Source organism: Pan troglodytes, chromosome 16 (genome assembly GCF_028858775.2).
Source record: "Pan troglodytes isolate AG18354 chromosome 16, NHGRI_mPanTro3-v2.0_pri, whole genome shotgun sequence".
Taxonomy (NCBI): domain Eukaryota; kingdom Metazoa; phylum Chordata; class Mammalia; order Primates; family Hominidae; genus Pan; species Pan troglodytes.
In genome coordinates this window covers 72,476,262-72,498,820 of record NC_072414.2, presented here as the reverse complement: position 1 = coordinate 72,498,820, position 22,559 = coordinate 72,476,262, and the positions used below count along the sequence as shown (strand labels likewise).

The 22,559-nt window shown below is 44.4% G+C and overlaps 1 protein-coding gene across 6 annotated transcripts in view; it reads right to left on the bottom strand.

The window, feature by feature from the left end:
• ARNT2 (aryl hydrocarbon receptor nuclear translocator 2) overlaps positions 1–22,559 on the bottom strand; it is a 196,941-nt gene that overhangs the window by 82,844 nt on the left and 91,538 nt on the right. For all 6 annotated transcript variants that reach the window (XM_016927276.4, XM_016927280.4, XM_016927281.4 and 3 more), the window contains exons 6-8: positions 10,327–10,429; positions 4,594–4,659; positions 4,165–4,250 (exon numbers count right to left, since the gene is read on the bottom strand). In XM_016927276.4, coding sequence (XP_016782765.1) covers positions 4,165–4,250; positions 4,594–4,659; positions 10,327–10,429 — 255 coding nt within the window. The remainder of the gene's footprint in view (positions 1–4,164; positions 4,251–4,593; positions 4,660–10,326; positions 10,430–22,559) is intronic.

Below are 22,559 nucleotides of genomic sequence, written 5' to 3'. Positions count from 1 at the left end.
CCTATAATCCCAGCATTTTGGGAGGCCAAGGCAGGAGGATCACCAGGTCAGGAGATCGAGACCACCATGGCCAACATGGTGAAACCCCATCTCTACTAAAAATACAAAAATTAGCTGGCTGTGGTGGTACACACCTGTAGTCCCAGCTACTTGGGAGGCTGAGACAGGAGAATTGCTTGAACCTGGGAGGCAGAGGTTGCAGTGAGCTGAGATTGCACCACTGCACTCCAGCCTGGTGACAGTGCGAGACTCCATCTCAAAAAAAAAAAAAAAAAAAAGAATAGAAAAAGAAAAAGTTCTTTGGAAAACCAAAGGTAGTAGGAGAGAAAAACAAGAACATGAAAGGAATTTATAGCCTCTGGAACCTATAGCTACAATATTTAAAACATTAAACACAGCCCAACTCCTAGGAACATTAATATAAAACCCCACACCAAAGGCCTAGTTACCTCAGTTCCTATTATCTGATACAACATGTCTGGATTTCAACAAAGAATTACAAGGCATACTAACAAGCTAGAAAAAAAACATAGTTTGAAGAGACAAAGTGAGCACTGGAACCAGACTCAGGTGTGAAACACATTTTGAAATCACCAGATATTTAAAATAATTGTGATTAATAACTTATAAACTCTCATGGAAAACGTAGACAATATGCAAGAACAGATGGATAATAAAAAGCAGAGAGATGGAAACTCTAAGAAAGAATAAAAAAGAAATGCTCAAATTAAAAAACACTGTGACAGAAATGAAGAAGGCCTTTGGTAGACTCATCAGTAAACTGAAAACAGTCAAGGAGAGTTTTGATAGACTCATCAGTAGGCTGAACACAGCCAAGGAAAGTATCAGTGAACTTGAAGATATATCAATTTGAAACTTCCCAAACTGAAATGCAAAGAGAAAAAAAGAATGAAAAAAAAAAAACAACAGAACACTCAAAAATTGTGGTACAATTTCAAAAGATATATTTGTGTAATTGGAATACAAAAGGAGAAGAAAGAGAAAATGGAGCAGAAGAGATATTTTTTAAGTGATGTCTGAAAAATGTCCAAAGTTAACGAGAGACATCAAACCACAGATCCAGGAGCCTCAGAGAATACCAAGCAGTATTACAAACAAACAAACCCCTCTATATTTAGGCACGTTATATTCAAACTGAAGGAGACCAAACATAAAGAGACACTCTTAAAATAAGCTAGAAAAAATAATCCCACACTACCTATAGAAGAACAAGGATGAGAATTATGTGGACTTCTCTTCAGAAACCATGTTAACAAGAAGAGAATGAAGTGAAATATTTAAAGCACTGAAACAAAGTAGCTGCCAACCTATATTTCCGTATCTCATAATTTCAATCCTTCAAATATGAAGGAGAAATAAACATTTTCTACAAAAAACCAAAAACAGAATTCATCACCAGTAATGCTGCCCTCTAAGAAATATTAAAATAAGTTCCTTGGAAGAAGAGCATCAGAGAAGGAATAAATAAAGATATAATAAAACATTTTATTTTAAATTGATCTAATAGATATCTGTTTGTTCAAAGCAATAACAGTTACAACGTATTGGGTGATGATAGCATTCACATAAGTGACATGAATGAGAGCAATAGTATAAGAAATGAAAAGACAGAAGAAGGAAGATTTTATTATAAGGTGCCTGCACTATACATGAAGTGGCATAATATTTTTTGAACATGGATATATATATATATATATGTAATTGTATATAATAATTGTAAATGTACGTTGCAAACTTAGGGCAAAGAATAAAAATATTTTTAAAGAAACTAAAAAAAGGCAAAAAAAGAGGCAAAGAAACAAAGAATGAGTGCAATGAATAGAAAACATGGTAGCTATCAATCAAACTATATCAATAATCATGTTAAATGTAACTGGTCTAAATGCATCAGTTAAAAGATTATGGGAGCGGATTAAAAAAGTAGATCCAACTATATGTTGTTTACAAGAAACCAACTTTAAATATAAAGGCACAGTTAAGTTGTAAGTAAAAGGATAGAGAAAGATATACCATGCTAACAGTAATTAAAAGAAAGTTGAAGAAACTCTATTAATTTCATACAAAGCAGAATTCAGAGCAAGGAAAATTATCAGGGATAAAAAGGAACACTTTTCTTTGAAAATATAACAATCCCTAACATATGTGCACCAAACAACACAGCATCAAAATACGTGACGCAAAAAAAGACCTACAAGGAGAAACAGGAAAATCCACTCTTATAATTGGAGATTTCAACATTTCTCCTTCAGTAATTGCTACATTGAGCAGGCAAAAAAGTCAATACAAACATAGTTGCCCTCAACAGCACTATCAATCATCTTGATCAAATTGACATTTAAAGAATACTTTATCTGGCTGGGTGCGGTGGCTCACGCCTGTCATCCCAGCACTTTGGGAGGCCAAGGCAGGTGGATCACCTGAGGTCAAGAGTTCAAGACCAGCCTGGCCAACATGGTGAAACCCCATCTCTACTAAAAATACAAAAAATTAGCCAGGTGTGGTGGTGGGAGGCTGTAATCCCAGCTACTCAGGAGGCTGAGGCAGGAGAATCGCCTGAACCCAGGAGGTGGAGGTTGCAGTGAGCCCTGATCATGCCTTTGCACTCCAGCCTGGGTAACGAGCGAAACTCCGTCTCAAATAAAAAAAAAAAAAAGAATACTTCATCCAACAACAGCAGTATACACATTGTTCTCAAGCTGACATGAAATAGTTACTGAGATATATATACTACATTCTGGGCCATAAAGTGAATAAAAAATTATTTAACATTGTATTTCTTTTTTGGTTTAGGAACAAATTTATTGATATATAATTCACATCAGTGGTTTTTAATATAGTTACATAGCAGTGCAACTATTACCACTGTGTAATTTTAGAACACCTCTGTCACCCCTAAAAGAAACACTGTATCCATTAGCAGTCATTCCTCATTCTTCCCTGCGGTACCAAGAAACCACAAATCTTTCTGTCTTCATGAATTTGCCTATTCTGGACATTTTACATAAATGAAATCATATAATATGTGGCCTTTTGTGTCTGACTCTGTTCACTTAGCATGACATTTTTAAGATTTGTCCATAATATAGCATGTATCAATATTTCATTGCTTTTTATTCCTGAATAATATTCCATTACAAGAATATACCACATTTTATTTATCTATTCATCACTTGGTGTACATTTGAGTTGTTTCCATTTTTTGGCCATTATGAATGATGTTGCTATGAACATCTTCAATTCTCTTGGTTGTATATTTAGGAGTGAAAATTGCTGAATTATATGGTAACTCTGTTTTTAATATTTTCAGGAACTGCCAAACTGTTTTCCCAAGTGGCTATACTATTTTATATTCCCACCAGCAATGTATGAGGATTCCAGTTGCTCCACATCCTCACCAACATTTGTTGTTACCTGTCTTTTAACCATCTTAGTGAGAATACGATGTATCTCAGTGTGGCTTTTATTTGCATTTCTGTAATGATTTAGATACACTCATCATTTCAAATTGCCACTCTGACTTTATAGAATGCTCTGGGTGACAGAACCTAGAAACAAGTTGCTAAGACTCCAATCACCTTTGTACAATTAGTTGTGTTTTTTTTTTGTTTTTTGTTTGTTTGTTTGTTTGTTTGAGATGGAGTCTTGCTGTGTTGCCCAGGCTGGAATACAGTGGTGAAATCTTGGCTCACTGCAACCTCTGCCTCCTGGGTTCAAGCGACTCTCCTGCCTCAGCCTCCCGGGTTCAAGCAACTCTCCTGCCTCAGCCTCCGAAGTAGCTGGGACGACAGGCGCCCGCCACCACGCCCAGCTAATTTTTTGTATTTTTAGTAGACACAGGGTTTCACCGTGTTAGCCAGGGTGGTCTCAATCTCCTGATCTCGTGATCCACCCGCCTTGGCCCCAAAAAGTGCTGGGATTACAGGCGTGAGCCACTGCATCTGGTTGCACAGTTAGCTCTTTACAGAAACCTTTGTTTCAAGTAGCAGGATGTTTTCCAATTACAAAGATCATTGTGTTCTAACCACAAAGAAAAATAAGAATATTTTCCTACCTATTCCTATGAGAATACCTTTCTAACAGGACACCATGGTCAGGTATGAGCAGCACCCAGTTCCCGTGGAATTTATATGCAGGTCTCCTTACCTGCTGGTGGCCAGGCCTTGATGTAACCTGTGCAGTGGACCACAGCATATTGGGCTTCTCCTTCTTTCACAGGGCCAAGGCCATTCCTAAAAAAGAACAGTTGTGAAATTGTTTTCATCATATGAGGGTGAGGCAAGGATGTTGATGACTCCTCTGGCATCTAAGCTACTGGGTTCCCTTGTCTGCCTTTGTGGTTTTGAATCTTGACTCCTCACCATCCTGTGTTCCTTCCTCCCACATGGTCTGAAAATCAAAAATAAATTCCACCCAACTCCCTGTTCTCTCTCATCTCTGCCACTGCCACCCTGACGTCTGGTTCTCTTGGTCCTCACCACACTAAGCCCCTTCTTTAATCTAGGCTGCTTAGCTTAGGGTGTTTAGACTATCTACCAGAACAGTCCCAAAATATACATCGGAAGAGATACTGACCTGAACCTTTTCCTCATGGTGGTTATTCTGTTTAGAGGAAGGTGGTCCAAAGGAGCATTTCCACACCTAAGATGTGACAAATGTATTAGAATGAGCAAAGACCCAGGCAAGTTTACTCAATATATGGTGCTGCAGTCAAGTAGATGAGCCTTAATTGATGCTTACACATTTATTCAGGTGACGCCTATAGCCAATTTTCTTCAAAAGTGCAGAAGCAGACCTGCATGCCTTTGATTTTTTGTGTGTGTGTGTGTGACTGAAGAAAGGAGAGTGTGACCCACATTACAACACACACTGAAATTGTTTCAGGGCCCAGTCCAAGAGCTGGAGACCTATAGAAAGACTCTAGGAGAGACCTGGCCATGCTCAGTCCTGCAGATCATTTCAGTGGAACTCCATGGCGTTTAGGAAAGAAGGGAAGAGGGTGATGACAGCAATAATGTCCCTTCAGGCCTGAGCAGTGACATCAACTTAAAACAGATGTTGCCAGTTAATGAACAGTAGCATCTTCTCAGGCTTTAGCATCACAGCTGTGGAAACTCTCTCCTCCCATACACTGTTCTAGCACTAGGGACAACCAGACAGCTGGAAGTCTGCTGATGGCAGAGGAGAGCGTGGGGATGAGAGATAAACAGGTAGAGAATCCGGTCTTTCTGTTAGTCCCCATCTGGGAGGCAGGGGATGGTGGCATCACACTGCACACTCTGGGACAACCTTTCCTGCCTCCCTTTTCAATGATCCTCTCAGCATCTCAGGTGCTGAACACCCAAAGCCTGCACCATGGCCAGGCTCTGACTGCTGCTTGGTATATCCATTTTTTATGTGCATTTCCATTTCCCAACTACATCACAAATGATATCCTGAATATCTTAATTTTCAGTACAGCAGGCATAAGAGTCTAGTTATACTCTGAGACCTTAGACAGCTGCCAGCACTAGTGTGGTCCTCACAGGAGGCTCACCCCATGTCATTGCTGCCCAGCAATGTTTGGCCCTCTGCCCTTTTCTGGCTGACTGTGCCCAGTGCTTTACTGAAAATAGCTGTTTCATTTGGAGGAAAATGTTATGTTCTCAGTAGATGGCAGCACTGCCCACCTCTCAGGTAAACACAGGCAGTATGGACCTGGCACTTCAAAGAGCAACCAATATCACGCTCCCTGGAAGGACACTAGGGCAGGGAAGGGACTGCATGAATTTCATTGACAGGGCAGTGATAATGGCTTTATGGGCTAATGGAAATGATATACTATGGCACTTTCAATCAATTTATTCATAAGGGAATTGCTTAGATGGTACGATTAAGATTTGTATTGCTGGTGCTCTACTCAATGTCTACTAAGCTAGGATAGGCATTTATTCACAGAAGCACTGCAGGACAAACATGCCGTGACTGACTACACTAACTGATGGCATTTCATCTCTGGATGGACAGCAATGCAAGTGGATCCCACTGTCCAGCTTGCCCCTGCTGCTGAAAGAGGGGCAGGCAGTCTGTGGGGACCCAGTCCTAAGTTAAATGGAGACATGCGTGCTTTCTGGCATTCCAGCACCATCCTGTGACCTGAGGCAGGTGGCAAAGAGGATTTCATCTGTGCCTTCAAGAATTCCAGAGGCTCAGCCTCGAGAGGAGGAGACTCAGAGAAAAGAACAGCGAGGCTCAAATCCCTGAAGGGCCATTTCTCGTAAAACGGAACAAATGGTCTCTGCCAGCTCTCAGGGCCCAAGGAGTGGGTGAGAGAAGCAGGTCTCCCCTCAACACAGGCAACCTTGCTGATCTGAGGGAGACCAATCAGCCTGTACATAAACAGGTTTTGCTTAAAAAGTGTAGTTGCTTTAAAAGATTACTTTAAATTAGGGAAAATAGATACTTATTTTAAAGCACCTATTGTTTGGAACTTCATAGTAAGCAACGGACGCCCCAGTGCAAGTCACAGATCCTGTGGCAAGTCACAGATCCTGTGGCATGCAATTAGGTGAGGGTGACGTTAGTAAGTGGTTCCATTGTGCTGCTACGTGCCGTATATCCTACGTGCCATATCTCCTCCTGGTTCTCTCTCCGAGGTCCAGTGATGGACATTCAGGGCTCACATTCAGGGCTCATCAGTAGCCTTTGGCCTTTGATAACTCCTTTTTTCCAGAAACTTCCTTTGCCCTCTCTTGTTCCCTTGCCCTTTCTTCTTCCCCTCCCACCTGCCTCACTGCTCCTTCTCAGTCTCCTTTGCTGGTTCTTCCCCATCCCCCTGAGGCAGGAAAGCCCCAGGACTCAGTCCTCTGTCTTCTCCTCTGTCTATACCCACCTCCCACGTGATTTCACATGCATCTCAGTTTTGAGGCCTTAGATACCATTTTATTGATATCAATCCCCAGGTCCATATCTTCAGCCCCAACCTCTTCCTTGGATTCCAGAACTACATGTCCAACTGTCTGCTCATCTTCCCCGTCTAGGTGTCTGTGGGCATCTTTTTTTTTTTAGCTTTTAAGTTCAAGTGCAGGTTTGTTATACAGGTAAACTCGTGTCATGGGCTTTGTTGTACAGATTATTTCATCATCCAGGTATTAAGCCTAGTACCCATTAGTTATTTTTCCTGATGTTCTTCCTCCTCCCACCCTCCACCCTCTGAAAGTCCCCAGTGTGTGTTGTTCTGCTCCATGTGTCCCTGAGTTTTCATCATTTAGCTCTCAATTGTAAGTGAGAATATGCGGTATTTGGTTTTTTGTTCCTGTGTTAATTCGCTAACAATAATGACTTCCAGGTGCATCCACATCCATGCAAAGGACATGATCTTTTTCTTTTTTATGACTGTATAGTATTCCATGGTGTATACGTACCATATTTTCTTTATCCAGTCTATCACTGATGGCCATTTAGGTTGATTCCATGTCTTTGCTATTGTGAATAGTGCTGCAATAAACATATGCATGCATATGTCTTTATAACAGAATGATTTATAGTTCTTTGGGTATATACCCAGGAATGGGATTGCTGGGTCAAATGGTATTTCTCTTTTTAGGTCTTTGAGGAATCACCACACTGTCTTCCACCATGGCTGAACTAATTTACATTCCCACCAATACTGTGTAAGTGTTCCTTTTTCTCCACAACCTCACCGGCATCTGTTATTTTTTGACTTTTTTATTTTTATTATTTATATATTTATTTATTTATTTTTGAGATGGAGTCTTGCTCTGTTGCCAGGCTGGAGTGCGTGGCGTGATCTCGGCTCACTGCAACTTCCATCTCCCAGGTTCAAGCAATTCTCCTGCCTCAGCCTCCCGGGTAGCAGGGACTACAGGCACGCGTCACCACACCCAGCTAATTTTTCTATTTTTAGTAGAGACGGGGTTTCACCATGTTGGCCAGGATAGTCTTGATCTCTTGACCTCGTGATCTGCCCGCCTTGGCCTCCCAAAATGCTGGGATTACAGGCATGAGCCACCACACCCGGCCCTTTTTGACTTTTTAATAAGAGCGATTCTGACTGGTGTGAGATGGTGTCTCATTTTGGTTTTGATTTGCATTTCTGTAATAATCAGTGATATTGAGCTTTTTTTTTTTTTATATGATTGTTGGCCGCATGTATGTCTTCTTCTGAAAAGTGTCTGCTCACGTCCTTTGCCCACTTTTTTATGGGGTTGCTTGTTTTTTTATTGTAAATTTGTTTAAGTTTCTTATAGACAGGCATCTTAATCTTAAAATGCTGGAATTCCCCTCAACCCCAAACCAGCTCCCCCCAACAACCTTTTCCATCTTAGAGAATGACAACTCAATTTTTCCAATTGAGTGGGCAAAAACTTTAGCTGAACCTTTGACTTCTCTCTTTTTCTCACACCCTACCTGAAGGCTGGCTCTGTCTGTGAAATACACTCAAAATCTGAGCACTTTCTACCGCAATCACATTTCTCACCTGAATCATTACAATAACCTCCTTATTTCTACCCTTCTTCTTTGTCCACAGGTTTATTCTCCACAGAAAACCAGGGCAGTTTTTAAAAATGTTATTCAGAACATGAAACTCTCACAGTCAACTTCAGTGACCTCTCATCTCACGCAGAGTAAAAGCTGAAGCGATGTAAAGTCAACATGACCTAACATCCACTACCTCTCAACCACATCTCTGCCCATTCCTCCTGCACCGTACCCCATTCACTCTGCTTCTGAGACAAGGACCTTCTCATTGTTCCTTGAACATGCCAAGAACATCCCTGCCTCCGGGCCTTTGCACTCGCTATTCCCTCTACTTGCCCTTCTCTTTGCCCAGACATTCCCTTGTTTCATTCACTCACTTTCTTTAGGTCTCTGCTCAAAAGTCACCTTATCAGTGATGTCTTCCCCTCCCATCCTATATAACATGGAAATTAACGAAATCTGCTATTTCCTACTCCCACTTAAGTTTGCTTTATGTTTCCTCCATAGCACTCACCACCATCTGATGTTCCATATATTTACTTGGTACTTTTGTCTACTGTGTATCACCCCTACTAAAATGAATTCTATGCAGGCAGGGGTTTTGTTTGCTTTATTATTATTTTAGTCTCTTTTTTTTTTTTTTGAGACAGAGATTCACTCTGTTACCCAGGCTGGAGTGCAGTGGCGCGATCTCAGCTCACTGCAACCTCTGCCTCCTGGGTTCAAGTGATCCTCTCACCTCAGCCTCCTGACTAGCTGGGATTACAGGCGTGTGCCACCACATCCAGCTAATTTTTGTATTTTTAATAAAGACGGGGTTTCACCATGTTGGCCAGGCTGGTCTCAAACTCCTGACCTCAGGTGATCTGCCCACCTCAGCCTCCCAAAGTGCTGGGATTACAGGCATGAGCCACCACACCAGGCCTTGTTTGCTTTACTTAACATTGACTCCCAGGCACCTTGAAGAGCACGTGGCACAGGCAGACCCTTAACATAAATTTGTTGAATAACTAAATAAATGAATGATGAGTGGCATCACCTCACGTCACTGCCTCATGAACTCCGCAGCCCAAACAATCTCAATTCTCTGTCCTGCACCTCCCACCTTGCAGTTCATGTCAACCATCCCTCAGGGGGCACAGGGTTGAAGGTACAGAGGTGCTGAACTGGACTGGAGGATTCAAGTTCCCAGCTCTCTCTTCTTCAAGGACATGGCAAAATTCCCCTGATTTCTCCAAAGTTCATTCATTCCTGCATTTCTTCAATTATGATGTAGAAATCAAATATATGTAGAAGACTCTGCTAGATGTCAGGGAGGCTCAGAGAAGTCTCAATCAAAGCCTTCATCCTCAAGGCACTATAATTTACTCATGGAACCCAGACATTTACATTTAACATATCAATCAACAATATCATAGAGACCAATTAAATGTGTGAATTGTGACAGGAAATATATGAATAAGTGTGAAATCAGGCCATCTTAATATAAAACATGTTGAGAACTACAGAATCTTGGAGAGGTTGGACTGGAGAAGGGTCTTAAAGATGGGTAGGAAGTAGAGTGATACAGTGGACAAGAGGGTGTGAATCTAGGAATGAGAAGAAAATGGTAGGAAATTAGACAAAGTGGGGTGGTAGGAGGATAGAGAGAATCCTTCCTAAACCAAGGATCCTGTATATCCGCATGCTGAGGTCAAGAAGACGAAGTCCCTGGAGTGAACCCAAGTTGGCATGTGTGACTGCGGCAGAGCTGGTCAAGGCTCTTAACAGTGACAGAAAAAGGAACAAACCAACCACCATGATGGCCTGCTGCTCCCCCAAACAGACCTCATCCTGCAGATGAAAGACCGCCGCGAGCCCATGCACATCCTCATGGATGACTGCTGCCCTTCTTTCTTGACCGTCCCAGTCTTCAGGTCCAAGATCCGGCCTAAGAGAGAGAGAAGGACAGTTACGTAAGCCTCTGCCTTCGGTTGGGAGATGGAGGAGGGAGTTCGGGGAGTGCTTTCTCCAAATGCTCTGCCAAATGAGGACAAGTGTGGCTATGCAAATTGTTTGTGTCTTGGAATTCCCAACATTCTTTGGCAAGAAACTCACATAGTGATGAAATCCATACAATTCAAAATGCTTTGTTTCTTCAGAGCCGTCTACACTTGCTGCCTCTGCTTTGCTGGATTCTGTCGCCTGCAGTCACTCCAATTTGGCTCTCTCCCTCACCACTCCATGGAAAAGGCATTTGCCAAGGTCACCAACTTCCTTACTGCTAAATCCAAAACACGTTTTTCCTTTGTTTGATCCAATTGCTTTGCTGGGCTTTACGCGACCATGCACTGCTCCCTTCTCAAGCATCTGCCCTCCCCTGGCTTCGGACACAGCGCTCCCGATTCCTCTCTCCTCTCTGCTCCTTTCTCCCTGGAGGCTCCAGCCTCAGCCTTCTTCTCTTCTCACTGTACATGTCCCCTATGCAATTTTATCCACACCCAGGTTTTGACAGTCACCTCTGGATGCTAATGACCCTACTATATCTACACCTCTAGCATCAACCCCTTCGTTTCCTTAGCCCCAGGGCCACACCATCAGCAGCTGACCATGCACCTCAAAAGCAGCTTCACCCACTCTTCCCCAAACCCTCCCTAAACATCAGCAAGGGCACTGCCATCTGCATGGAAATCTAAGTCAGAAACCAGACGTTATCCCCGAGTCCCTCCTCTCCCTCACCGCGTGCACACACATCTCTGTCCCTCCCACTTTTCTGCATCCATCCCCCACCTTGCTCTTACCTCAGAGGAAGAAGCACTGAACCTCAGTGTATTTCTTCTCCCACCCCCCACGGGGTTCTGGGCCATCAGTTGACCTCCTCCCACGTGGCTATTTCTACCCTCTCCCCTCCCTACTGTCTACTTCCTCCAGTATTTAAACACCATCAAATTTCTTCCATCTTAGGGGAAAACAAACAAGCAAAAGACCTTCTCTGGCCTTGAAGCTCTTATCCTCTCTCTGCATCTGCGGTTGGAGGGTTCTGTCCACACTCACTGCCCCCTTTTGATGCCCAGCCCACTGCACCCACTGTATTGGGCCTCCACCCACTACAGCTCCATGGCAGCTGCTCCAGCCCAGGCCACAAGGGCTCTCTATGTGGCCCAATTTGATACACACTCTTCAGCCCCTCTCCACCTTGTCCTTATCCTTGGCCAGTCCCTTGGAACATTCTTGCCTTGGGACACCACCTTCTCCAGCCTATCCTTGGGGCAGCCCCTCTTCCTCAGTCCAGCTCCTCCCCACCCCATGTTGGCATTCTCAGGGCTGGGCCTTGGCCCTTCTCTCTCTCACTCTCTCCCAGGGACCCTTGACGACTTTCCACTCCACCACCTCTTACATACTGAGGACATCAAGATGTCCATCTCCAGCTGATAAAGCCTCCCTCCTTTGACCGAAACTCAATCGGCCTCCTGTGAGTCCTCTGCCTGTCTAGGCCTAACCTTGAGCTTCCCTCTCTGTCCTTGCAGAACCCAATTTGAGCAAGAATCCTAACTTAGTTTGGTGAGAATCCCCCACCCTTGGTATCTGACACCCTTGATATCTACCACCCTGCACTGTCCTCAGCAAGGATTCTGATGATTGAGTCTAACCGGAATCCCCCGACCTCTGATGTTTCCTTTTAGTCATTCTCCACCCACTGCCTCCTGCTGCCACCTTGCTTCTTGCTTATAAACCCTCACTTATCCTTGTTGGAATTGGGTCCACTCTCTCCTAGCGTGCAAGACCACAGTGCAGTGGTGCCTGCACCTCTTGACATGGCATCCCTTGAATGGAATCTTCTTTATAGTTTTTAACAAATGTTGGGAATCATTTTTTCTTTAACACAGCCAGACCTCTCTTGGAAGCTCCTACATGTACAACTGTCTCTTGGGCATCTCACTGACATCTTACATTCCTCAGGTCCAAAAGCAAATTCTTCTTCCTATCCAAAGCTGCCCTTTCTCCACAGTCCCCTATCTTTGTCATTGGCGCCACCACTACCCAGTTGCTCAAACTAGAAATTTAGGAGGTAAGAGCATAGACTCTGGAGCTGGACTACCTAACTTTAAGTCCTGCCTCCTTCACTCACTGTGTGACCCTGGGCAAGTTACCTAACACCTCTGTGCTTCAGCTACTTCATGGGTAAAAATGAAGATAATAATAGTACTTCCTTTAGATAGTTTTTGTGTGCAATAAATGAATTAATATTACAAAGTGACTACAATTATGCTTGGCTCTATAAATGCTTATTAAATAATGAATATGAAAAACTCCAACATCTGATCAGTCACCAATATTCCATCAATTCTACTTCCTGTGTATCTTTGGCCTGTGCACTTCCTGCCTCTGAACTGCTACCACCTTACATCTGTCCCCCTCACTGCATTTCTGGATGGATGGCTGCAAAAGGGCAGTCATCACTTCCTCTGATCTTGTCCCTTTCATTCAAGCCTCTGCACTGCTACCAGAATTCTTCACTTAAAACACAAAAACGATTATGGCTCTACCATTTATGTGACGCCAGTCAACTCAGACTCGCTGGTCCATGGTTTTCTCTACTGCAAAATGAAAGAGCAAGATCTTGCTTTCAGGATTATTGTGATACAACATACATAAAAGTGATTCGCACACAGGAGGCAAGCGACAAATGTGTTTCCTGGCAGGCTTAGATCAAATGATCGCGTCACACTCCTCCTTGAGAGCCTTTCATGTTCTCCACTCTTAGTTGTCAGGAAAATCCAAGTCCCGCAGCCCAGTATAAAAGGCCTCCGAAGTCCGGCCCCTGCCCTCCTCTCATACTCCCTCCTCACCCTATGCCATCCCACCACTCCACGCAGGCCCCTGCTGCTGCCCGGAAGGACTCACAGCTCCCCAGTGTGCCACTCTCTCCTCTCTCATCCCTGGCCCTTCCCAGCCACTTCCCCTCCCTGAGCAATCCCCTTCCCTTTGCCTGATTTCCTTTTTTTTTTTTTCTTTGAGACAGGGTCTCACTCTGTAGCCCAGGCTGGAGTGCAGTGGTGGAATCTTAGCTCACTGCAGCCTTGACCTCTGAGGCTCAAGCAATCCTCCCACCTCAGCCTCCCAAGTAGCTGGGACTACAGACATGTGCCCCCATGCCCAGCTTGTTTTTTTATTTTTTGTAGAGGCAAGGACTCGCTATGCTGCCCAGTCAGGTCTTGAACTCCTGGGCTGAAGCATTCTTCTTGCCTCGGCCTCCCAAAGTGCTGGGACTACAGGCGTGAGCCACTGTGCTTAGCTGACTTCTACTTTTTATCACAACTTACCCAAGGTGTCACCTCAGCCATCACTTCACAAATATTCATTTAGCCCGGACAATATGTGAGAGACACTAATGTAAGCACAAATAATTAAACAGGCAAAGGCCATTATATCCTAGAGGATGAGAGAGCGGACAACAACAACAAAGAAGAGAACAGACTAAAGTCAATGAGAATAGACTCAAACAGAACAGATTGTTACACTGAGATAACAGCTAAGAACAATAAAGCCAGGAAGAGTGAGAAAGGGATTGGAGAGCTGCGGCTTTGCAGCAGACAGCGTTTCATAAGGGTTTCTATCATTTGAAATCGAAAGGGCCTTGAAGAAGTCACCCTCCCCAAGCCTGGGTCCCACTGCTCCAAATGGAGGAAGGTGTGGGGGAGTGAAAATACATGCAAGAGAAGATGGTCACCTTCCTCGCTGCACTCTGCAGCATACTGTGCTCTCCTTGGGCCGGCTCTGTCATGCTGTGCTAGAACTATCCTGCACACATGGTCTAGGACTGTACCTGGTCAGCTTGCTCCCCTCAACACTTGCAGCCTTCCCTTCTCACATGGACCAGGGCTCTGCAGACTGCATGGCGCTCTACAAAGACCCAGCAATCACCACCATGCTGACTACTGGTACGTACATCTTTAAGCAGGATGTGTAGACCAGAATTCTATTCAGTGGAATGGTCTGACTCAGTGTGCTGAGAGCTCTGGCGCAGCCTGTGCAGGGGAGGTCCTGGGCGTCTGCTGATTCTGCGCTGTCTGCTGCCCCAGGTTTGACACCTGTCTGTCTCCTTCACAGACGGCGTCTTTTTATGGCCATGTTAGTGTAAATTGTCACTTGCTTTATCATCTACCAAATGGCAAATGGTTTCAGCTGTGAAGCAGGCCAGCATGAGGGTCTGGCAGATTCCAAAGTGTGCTCTGAAAATAAATCCCAGCTGCGTAGCACATGAGCAGTGGAACATGAGGAAATGAAAAAACACACTTCCATGATCTGTTGTCATGACCTTGAGAGACAACAGCTTCAACGTTTATTTCTCTGTGTGCTTCTCTGGTTTCCTTGGACACAATGAAGCCGCTCTTCAGGCTCCTCTGGAATGAAAGCACGCCTGACTTCATAGAGTAGGTGTGTTCCTGCAAGGTTGTGTGTAAATTGGATTTTTGACAAATGTAATAGCAGTTGAGATGTACAAAATCAAGTGGCCATTGCCCCAGCACTGGGCTGCGAATCCCAGTGTCATGGAATGGCAGTCAGTCTCCATCCCACAGGAGACCTGGGTGCTGGGTTTGCTTACTACCGGCTCCCAGTAGAGAGGCAAACAGAGATGTTACTGCCAGTTACACTGCTCCTAATCTAATCTTCATTCCTGACCCACAGAAGCCTGGGTTCTGCTTAGAGCCATGGGCCTGGATTCCTCGGGCTGACTCCCAGCAGATCCCTAGAGGCACAATCCATCCAGCCAAGGCTGGCTCCTTCTAGAATCCCTGCTCCCCAGCCTCATCCACTGGGTCTGAAGGACTCTGGTTCTTTTGTAATCCTGTCTCTGGGCTGGTCCCATGATGCTTCCCATTCTGTTTTCCTTAGTCAGTGCCTAAACAACCGGCCACCCTGGTCACCTCTCCTATGTGTACTCTTCACCCTTGATCCAAGCCCCCTGCTCCTTTCCCTCCTAATCTCCAACCCCCTGGGTGCCCTCCAGAATACCCACTCGGAATTAAGACAGCTCCTGTATACTCAGCCTCCTTATAGACACTCCCTGAACTCAACTCAACTCCCTGCCTCAGTAGAGACCAGCCTGCCCTCTGGAGCATGCCCTCTGGAGAGAAGGCTCATGCTCCCATGTCCCACATGGCATGGGGTCAAAGGTAGTCTTACTGTCTTCCTCAGTCCCCAAAGCCCTTCAAAACCTGACTCCTGCATGACACACTCCTTCCAGACTCATGACATCCACCTCGTCCACCTACTACCCCTCCTTTGTTGCTGTTGTCTTCCCACCTCTGGGTCTCTCCTCCTCCTTCATTTTAGACTTTCAGCACAGCACCCACAGCCTTTCTCTTTACCCCAAGACCTGCTATCACCCTACATGGTTTCAGCACCCATGTGGAAGGCCCACCTAACATCTCCCTCTCAGGACATGTCCTCCTCAATTCTGAGCACGCCTTCCTCTTGTCCGGGGCAGCCAGCCATGCCCACTGCCACATCTGGGAACTTGCGGGCATCTATAACTGCTCCATCTGAAATGGTACAATCAAACAGCCCCCAGGACCACAATTAGTTTTCTCACTCTGGTCCTCTCACCTTCCCCATTCTTTGAATTCAGGGAGAATCTAGTGTCAGAATTCTTGATGTCCTATTAGCATCCTGCTTTTGGTACAGAGCGATGAGCTTCCCTGTGGCTCAGGGACCCAGTTGTTAGAGCGCTTGGGCTCAAGTTGCACAATGGCTGGCTTTGTAAGAGGCCCCAGAAATCTTCCAACACAACCAGAAGCTGTGGAAGCAGATATTGTTCTGGGTTTGATGTACAAAGGAGACCCATTAGTGAGCTGATAAATTAGTAATTACGCTATTTCAAATGAAAAAGGCAGCAAGGATGTAAGACATGGCTCCTCCATATGCGGGTTGTGAGAGTTTGTTCAGGTCACTTCATTTCTCGGATCCTCAGTTTCTTCAACTGGAAAATGGAATCAGGCATTCCTACTTTGAAGGGTTATGTACAGATTTCAAGACCTACACACTAAAGCTCAACAAACCCCCTTAGAGAATCAGAGTACAAGTGACTGGCAGGCTCCCGGCACAGAGAGCCGCAGGCAGGGAGGGTCTCCTGAGACCGGGAGCTAGCCCCTGCCTCCTGGCTGCTGGAGGGAGAGACGGCATTCAGACCACTCTGGAATAATGCATAGAGCAAGGCCTCAGGCTACAAGATTGAATAACTTGCTATTCTTGTTTTTCTCCTTAATTTTCATTCTAAAACTAACATGGTCGTTTTAGAAAAATCACGCACACGAACACTCTAAGTGAAAATCCCAGATAACCTTCTCCAGAGAAAAATACTGTTCACATTTAGGTGCGTTTCTGGTCAATCTTTTTCTATGCATGCCTGTTCTTTATTTTAATTAGCTGAGGCCTCATGGTGTATATTTTTCTACTTCATGTCACTTAGCATAAACTCAAGAATTTCATCACAAACCTCATTTTAAAGGCTCTTTTAATATTATTTTGAGTAGGTAATTTACTATTAGACTTTTACTTTGTTTCCAGGTTTTTCCTATGGCCAAGGGTGCTGGGGTGAACATGTACATAGAAACAAAAATCCAAACCATCTTAGGATGGTTTTCCAAATATGGCATTCCTGCATCAAATAAGGAGAATGTTTTTAAGGCTGTTAATATCAAACCCTACTCTGCCTCTAAAGCTCACAGGGAACTATGCTGTCAATACCTTTACTGATTCTCAGTTTTTCTACTCCATGAAATGAGAATAAGAATTATGACCACCTTACCTCAAAGTTTTTTACTGTAATTTTTCTAAGACAGTTGAAAAGCATAACATGCTTTATAACATGAGTCAACAAAGTACTTCCTGCAGCCCAAATCTAGTCCACCACTTGTTTTTGTAAATAAAGTTTTATTGGAAAACAGTCACGCCCACTCATTTATTTATTGTCTATGGCTACTTTCATATACCATGGCAGAGCTGGGTGGCTGTAACAAACACAACATGGCCCACAAATCCTAAATATTTACTGTGTGTCCCTTCACAAAAATGCATTCTCTGACTCCTGCTTCAGAAGATATAAAGATTCCAGAAAAGAGCATCTTTTTTGATGGGCAGAGGGCCCTTCTGTAATTGTTTGCAGTAAGCTGATTTGTAAGTATTATTTTGGTCGGTAGTAACTTTTTAAAAAGAAGAATCTGAAGTTTGTCTTGGATAAGATCACAAAAGAAGGCTTTGTGCACATAAAAATTCTCCCCAGGCTACAAGAGAAATACAAATATAAATTAGAATTATTTCATCAAAAGAATCCTTAAGAAAACTGGAAACATCTTATCTTGGTTCAAAAAGGAGGAACAGTGAGATGGCAAAGGAGGAAAACAAGAGAAAATAATTAGGAACAAAAACAAAGCAAAACGATGGCCCCATGAAGGACAATATTTGATGTGGTTCCAAAAATGTGTCCCCCTGAAATGGGGGCCCAGAACTGGAGGATGCTTTGGTCACTGTTCCAGTGACAGTGTGTTCTTATTCTCAAAAGGTTGACCCCAGTTATTACAGCAGCTGTGCACACAGGAAAAAACACCAGGCCATAGGACAGGGATCCAACCAGTGTGCCTGAGGCCTGCTCCTGAACAAACTTTGGAGCCTGGAGCTGTGTCAGTGAACCTGGGAGAGAATGGGCCTTCTACTACTAAAGGTGGGTGCATTTTCCTTAGACTTCATTCTCTCTGGCAGGTGTTTATAAGTGGCTGAGGGCACAAACACATCAATTCACTGGTTGCAGCCAAACCATTTTCTTCCCAAACGAGAAGAGGGAGCTCTGAATGGGCAGTAGAGTTGCATAAGACATCTCTTACTCTATTTACCCATTACCTCCTCTACCACAATGCTTTCTTGAGAAATAGCTCTCATACTAATCCTTCATTATGAAAGTCAAAAAAAGAGCTGCCATCTTCTTACAAGATCCCATCTCCCTCGCCATAGTGATTGGTTGAGGACTGAGCACCTGACACACCCTGGGCCAATCACAGTAACTCACCCACCCTCTTGTCTATAGTGATTGGTCCCAAGACTAGGATAGAATCCAACCAGGCCAATCAGAGTCCTCCATAGGCAAAATGTGACCTTTGCCACCTTTCCCCCTCTTCTCTCTTTGAGAATCTGAGCATGGCTCTTTCAACGGCAGTGATTCAGCTTCAAGGACAATGGGGTCTAGGAGAACAAAACTGACTCCAAGAAAGTAGTAAAAACATAAAACAGTGAAAAGTTTCTCCCAGTGTTCAAGTCTTTAACACTTGGTTCTGTCACCTGCAACCAAATAGTTCAGGCTAATACAATGTTCTGTGGCCTTTGACAGAAGAGGAAGGACAAGGGAATTAACTCTTTACTCACTGAGGACTCTACTAAGGGCTAGGTATTCTGAAACGTTTTACATGTGTTACAGTATTTTATCTACACAGCCCTAGGAAGTGGGTCACAGTGGTTGCACACCAAGACGCAGCGGGGAGAAGGGCCTTAGGGGCAGTTCATTTCAGAGGGGAGAAATATTTGATCATTGATATGCAAAGAATTGCTGGGACATGATGATAATAAAAAGCAGATTAACTTTTAGTAGGTTCTATTATTGTTTTTAAATACCCTGTGGACAATGCAGCTCCTACTGCCTGCATGGTGGGCAATGCCCCCTCCTCTATAGCCCCTGCCAGGCTGTATTTGTCCCACAAAGAAACTGAAGCCCAGAGACACTAAGTAACCAGTTACGGTTGTCTCACAGCTGAGAACTGCGGAGTCAGGATTTGAAGAGGGCAGCCTGACTTACTGCAGAGCCTGTACTACTTTTCACAGTACAACTGCTCTGGGAAGTCTGGAGACCACTCCCCAAAGCAGAAAATAAGACGGCACCCACCAAACAGAAGCAGATGGGCAGTTGAGGGGGCAGGAGGTCAGCCATCTGCAGGGACTGTGGCCAGCTTGTGGCTGTTTCAGGATCAGAAACCCAGACTGGGAACATCTGCCTTTTTATTTTTATTTTTTTGTAGTTCTTTTCTGTGTATGTCTTTATTCCTCTTCAATTTTTCCTTTTGGTTTAGTAGAGAACTTTGGATCATTGCAGCCTCTCTCAGCCATTCCTGGGAGACTCGGGGGAATGGGTTTGCATCCATATTTGGTGGAGTTATAGGAGGTACAGGTCCCCTAATGGCAGGCATGGTTGTTGTGACCACACTTTCCAGCTTTGGCTGGGACAGCCTGGCTTTTGCCTGTTGTCCTAGGACGGTCATTCATACAGCCTCTTTTCACTCTCCTAGTGCGTGGATTTGGACTATCACCTATATATACAATATGGTCACTGTTTTTAAAGTGGTAGCAAAGAGAGAGTCATGAGTGAGAGATGAATCCCACACCAAGGAGGTTGAGAAACAGTTAAATTTAAGGCCACGTAGCCCTTCTGCCAGTCACTTAAGCTCCTCTCTCCTCCTAGATAGGTCTACATTTTGTCTTTAGGGGTAGGGGGCAATGATCCAACAGCCCCTCAGAAAAGAATGGTGTGCCATCGGTGCTTCCAGGCAGGAAGGAGGGAGTGCAACTGGAGATGGCTGGTCACTCGGGGTAGAACTTGTTCCAGTTTAGTAACAGGGAGTTAACCCTCAGGTAGAGTCAGAAAGCTCCATTCTTCCAAAGAAATGCTTTCTGAGGGCCCCCGATGGTGCAGCTGGCTGTACCTCATTCTGTTCTGGCCTGAACTTCACCAGGGCCACCACGACACTAGGAACACAGTTGGAGCCACATGCAGATGTTCAGCTTATTGCAAACACTTGGAGACTAACACGAAGGTGGAATCACAACACGAAGTGTATTAGAAAGTCCTTCCCTTCCCCCTTCTCCCTTAAATTCTTGCTCCAGAGAGAAGGCCTTTCTTCCTCACTTGCTGAGTAAAGTGTTTTCCTCAGGAAGAATATACTTATAATTATCTCCTCTGCAACACTGCTCTACCATTTCAAATCTATATCCAACACTGCTCTACCATTTCAAATCTATATCCAACACTGCTCTACCATTTCAAATCTATATCCAACACTGCTCTACCATTTCAAATCTATATCCAACACTGCTCTACCATTTCAAATCTATATCCAACACTGCTCTACCATTTCAAATCTATATCCAACACTGCTCTACCATTTCAAATCTATATCCAACACTGCTCTACCATTTCAAATCTATATCCAACACTGCTCTACCATTTCAAATCTATTTAATGGTCATGATGGGCTGCGAGCTTCTCAGCTCTCCTGCAGCACAGGGAATGCTACTGCCCTCAACAGAATGGTATCTATATTAGTTTCCATGGCCATGTAGCAACTCAGCAGCTTAAAACAGCACCCATTTATTACCTCACAATTGACCAGGTTCTCTGCTGAGGGCCTCATAAGGACAAGATCGAGGTGTTGTCTGGGCTGGGCTATTACTTAGAGGCCCTGCAGAAGAATACACCTCTGAGATCATTCCAGTTGTTGGCAGATCCTTGCAGCTGTTGGGTCAGGTGCCCATGCCCTTGCTGGCTGTTGGCCACGGGCCATGTAAGGAGGCTGCTCACAGATCTTGGCTCATGGCCCCTCCAACTTCAAAGCCAGCAATGGTCATGGCCTATCAAATCCTTTTTGTGCTTCAGATCTTTCTGACTTCCCCATCTGTCATGAGCCAGATAAAATTTTCTCCTTTTAAATGGCTTACTTGTTTGGGTCATGCCTACTGGATAATCTCTGTATTTGATGATCAACTGACTTGGGACTTTAACTACATAGGCAAAATCCCTTTGCAGCCATACTTAGATTAGTGTTTGGTTGAATAACCAGAGGATGGAAACCTTAGGGATCCTTTTAGTATATTGCCCACCATGGTCCCCAACATTATCGACACTTAGGCAGATAGCTTGCCTCCCTTCCTGGATTACAAACGTTGTGAAAGCAGCTAGCCAGGGGTTGAATATCTCTGTGTCCCCTAGTCCAGGGTGCCTCGCATACATACACTGGTGTCCAACAGCTCTGTCCTGAATCACAACCACCCACTGTGGAGGCTAAGCTCTCATGACTGCACAGTGGCCCAGTTACAACTCCTTACAGGCTCCTATGGATGCCCCATGTGTCTCTCTTTTCCTGTTTTCCAAAGAATCCTTGAGGATTTAGAACTAAGGCTTTTCTCTACAAGTAATTCTACCCCTCAAGCCTAACAAAGCATTTTCCTTTGGCAGTAGGAATCCTAAGCAATTTCCAGAAGCTGAGCTCCTGACATATTCTCAACAACTAGGAGGCTATAAACACAGGTCCTCCCCTAGTAACCTGGGCCACTTATCAACTAATACGTCTCCTCTTTCCTGGTTCTATATGGTTATCCAGGCAGGGAAAGGCTGGTGACAGGCAATGAATGGCAGACTACATGTATCCCACTGGCAAGTTCAGAACTATTTATCCACTTATTTATCCACTACTTATTCAGAACTTTATGGCACTTGAGCCTGGAAAAGGTTTTTAAGAAAGGACACATGGTTTCACAGCAGTGACCAAGTGCAGCGTCCTTACCAGCTGGAGTTACAGGCTGTGTTAAACTCTACCCACCCAGACCAGTGCTGAGCAAGTTCTCCCATTTCACACAAGATGCTCACAGTTCAAGCTGGGAGCAGGGAGAAGGGTGCTGGGCATGTGGTGAATTCACACAGGAATGCACTATGGAAGACAGCCCAGTCCCACTCCATGGCATGGGAATAAGTCACAGTGCAATGGATTTTTTTTTTCAAAATAATATTGTCAAGAGAGGGTGCATGGAAGCTCACAAATGTGTAGAGACTGGGTAGACAGCAAGAATCTATAAACTGACTCCATCCAACAGAAATTACAAAGTGCAAGCTGCAGTACTAAGCAAAGTGGCTCACAGAGTAGGGGAAGCAAGACACCATTCCTACTTAACTATGAAATCAACTCAGTTGGTACTCGAGGAGATGTCTGCACAAAATGCAAAAGAAGCACAGAGCAGACAGAGAGAGTGCTTCATGTCGGAGA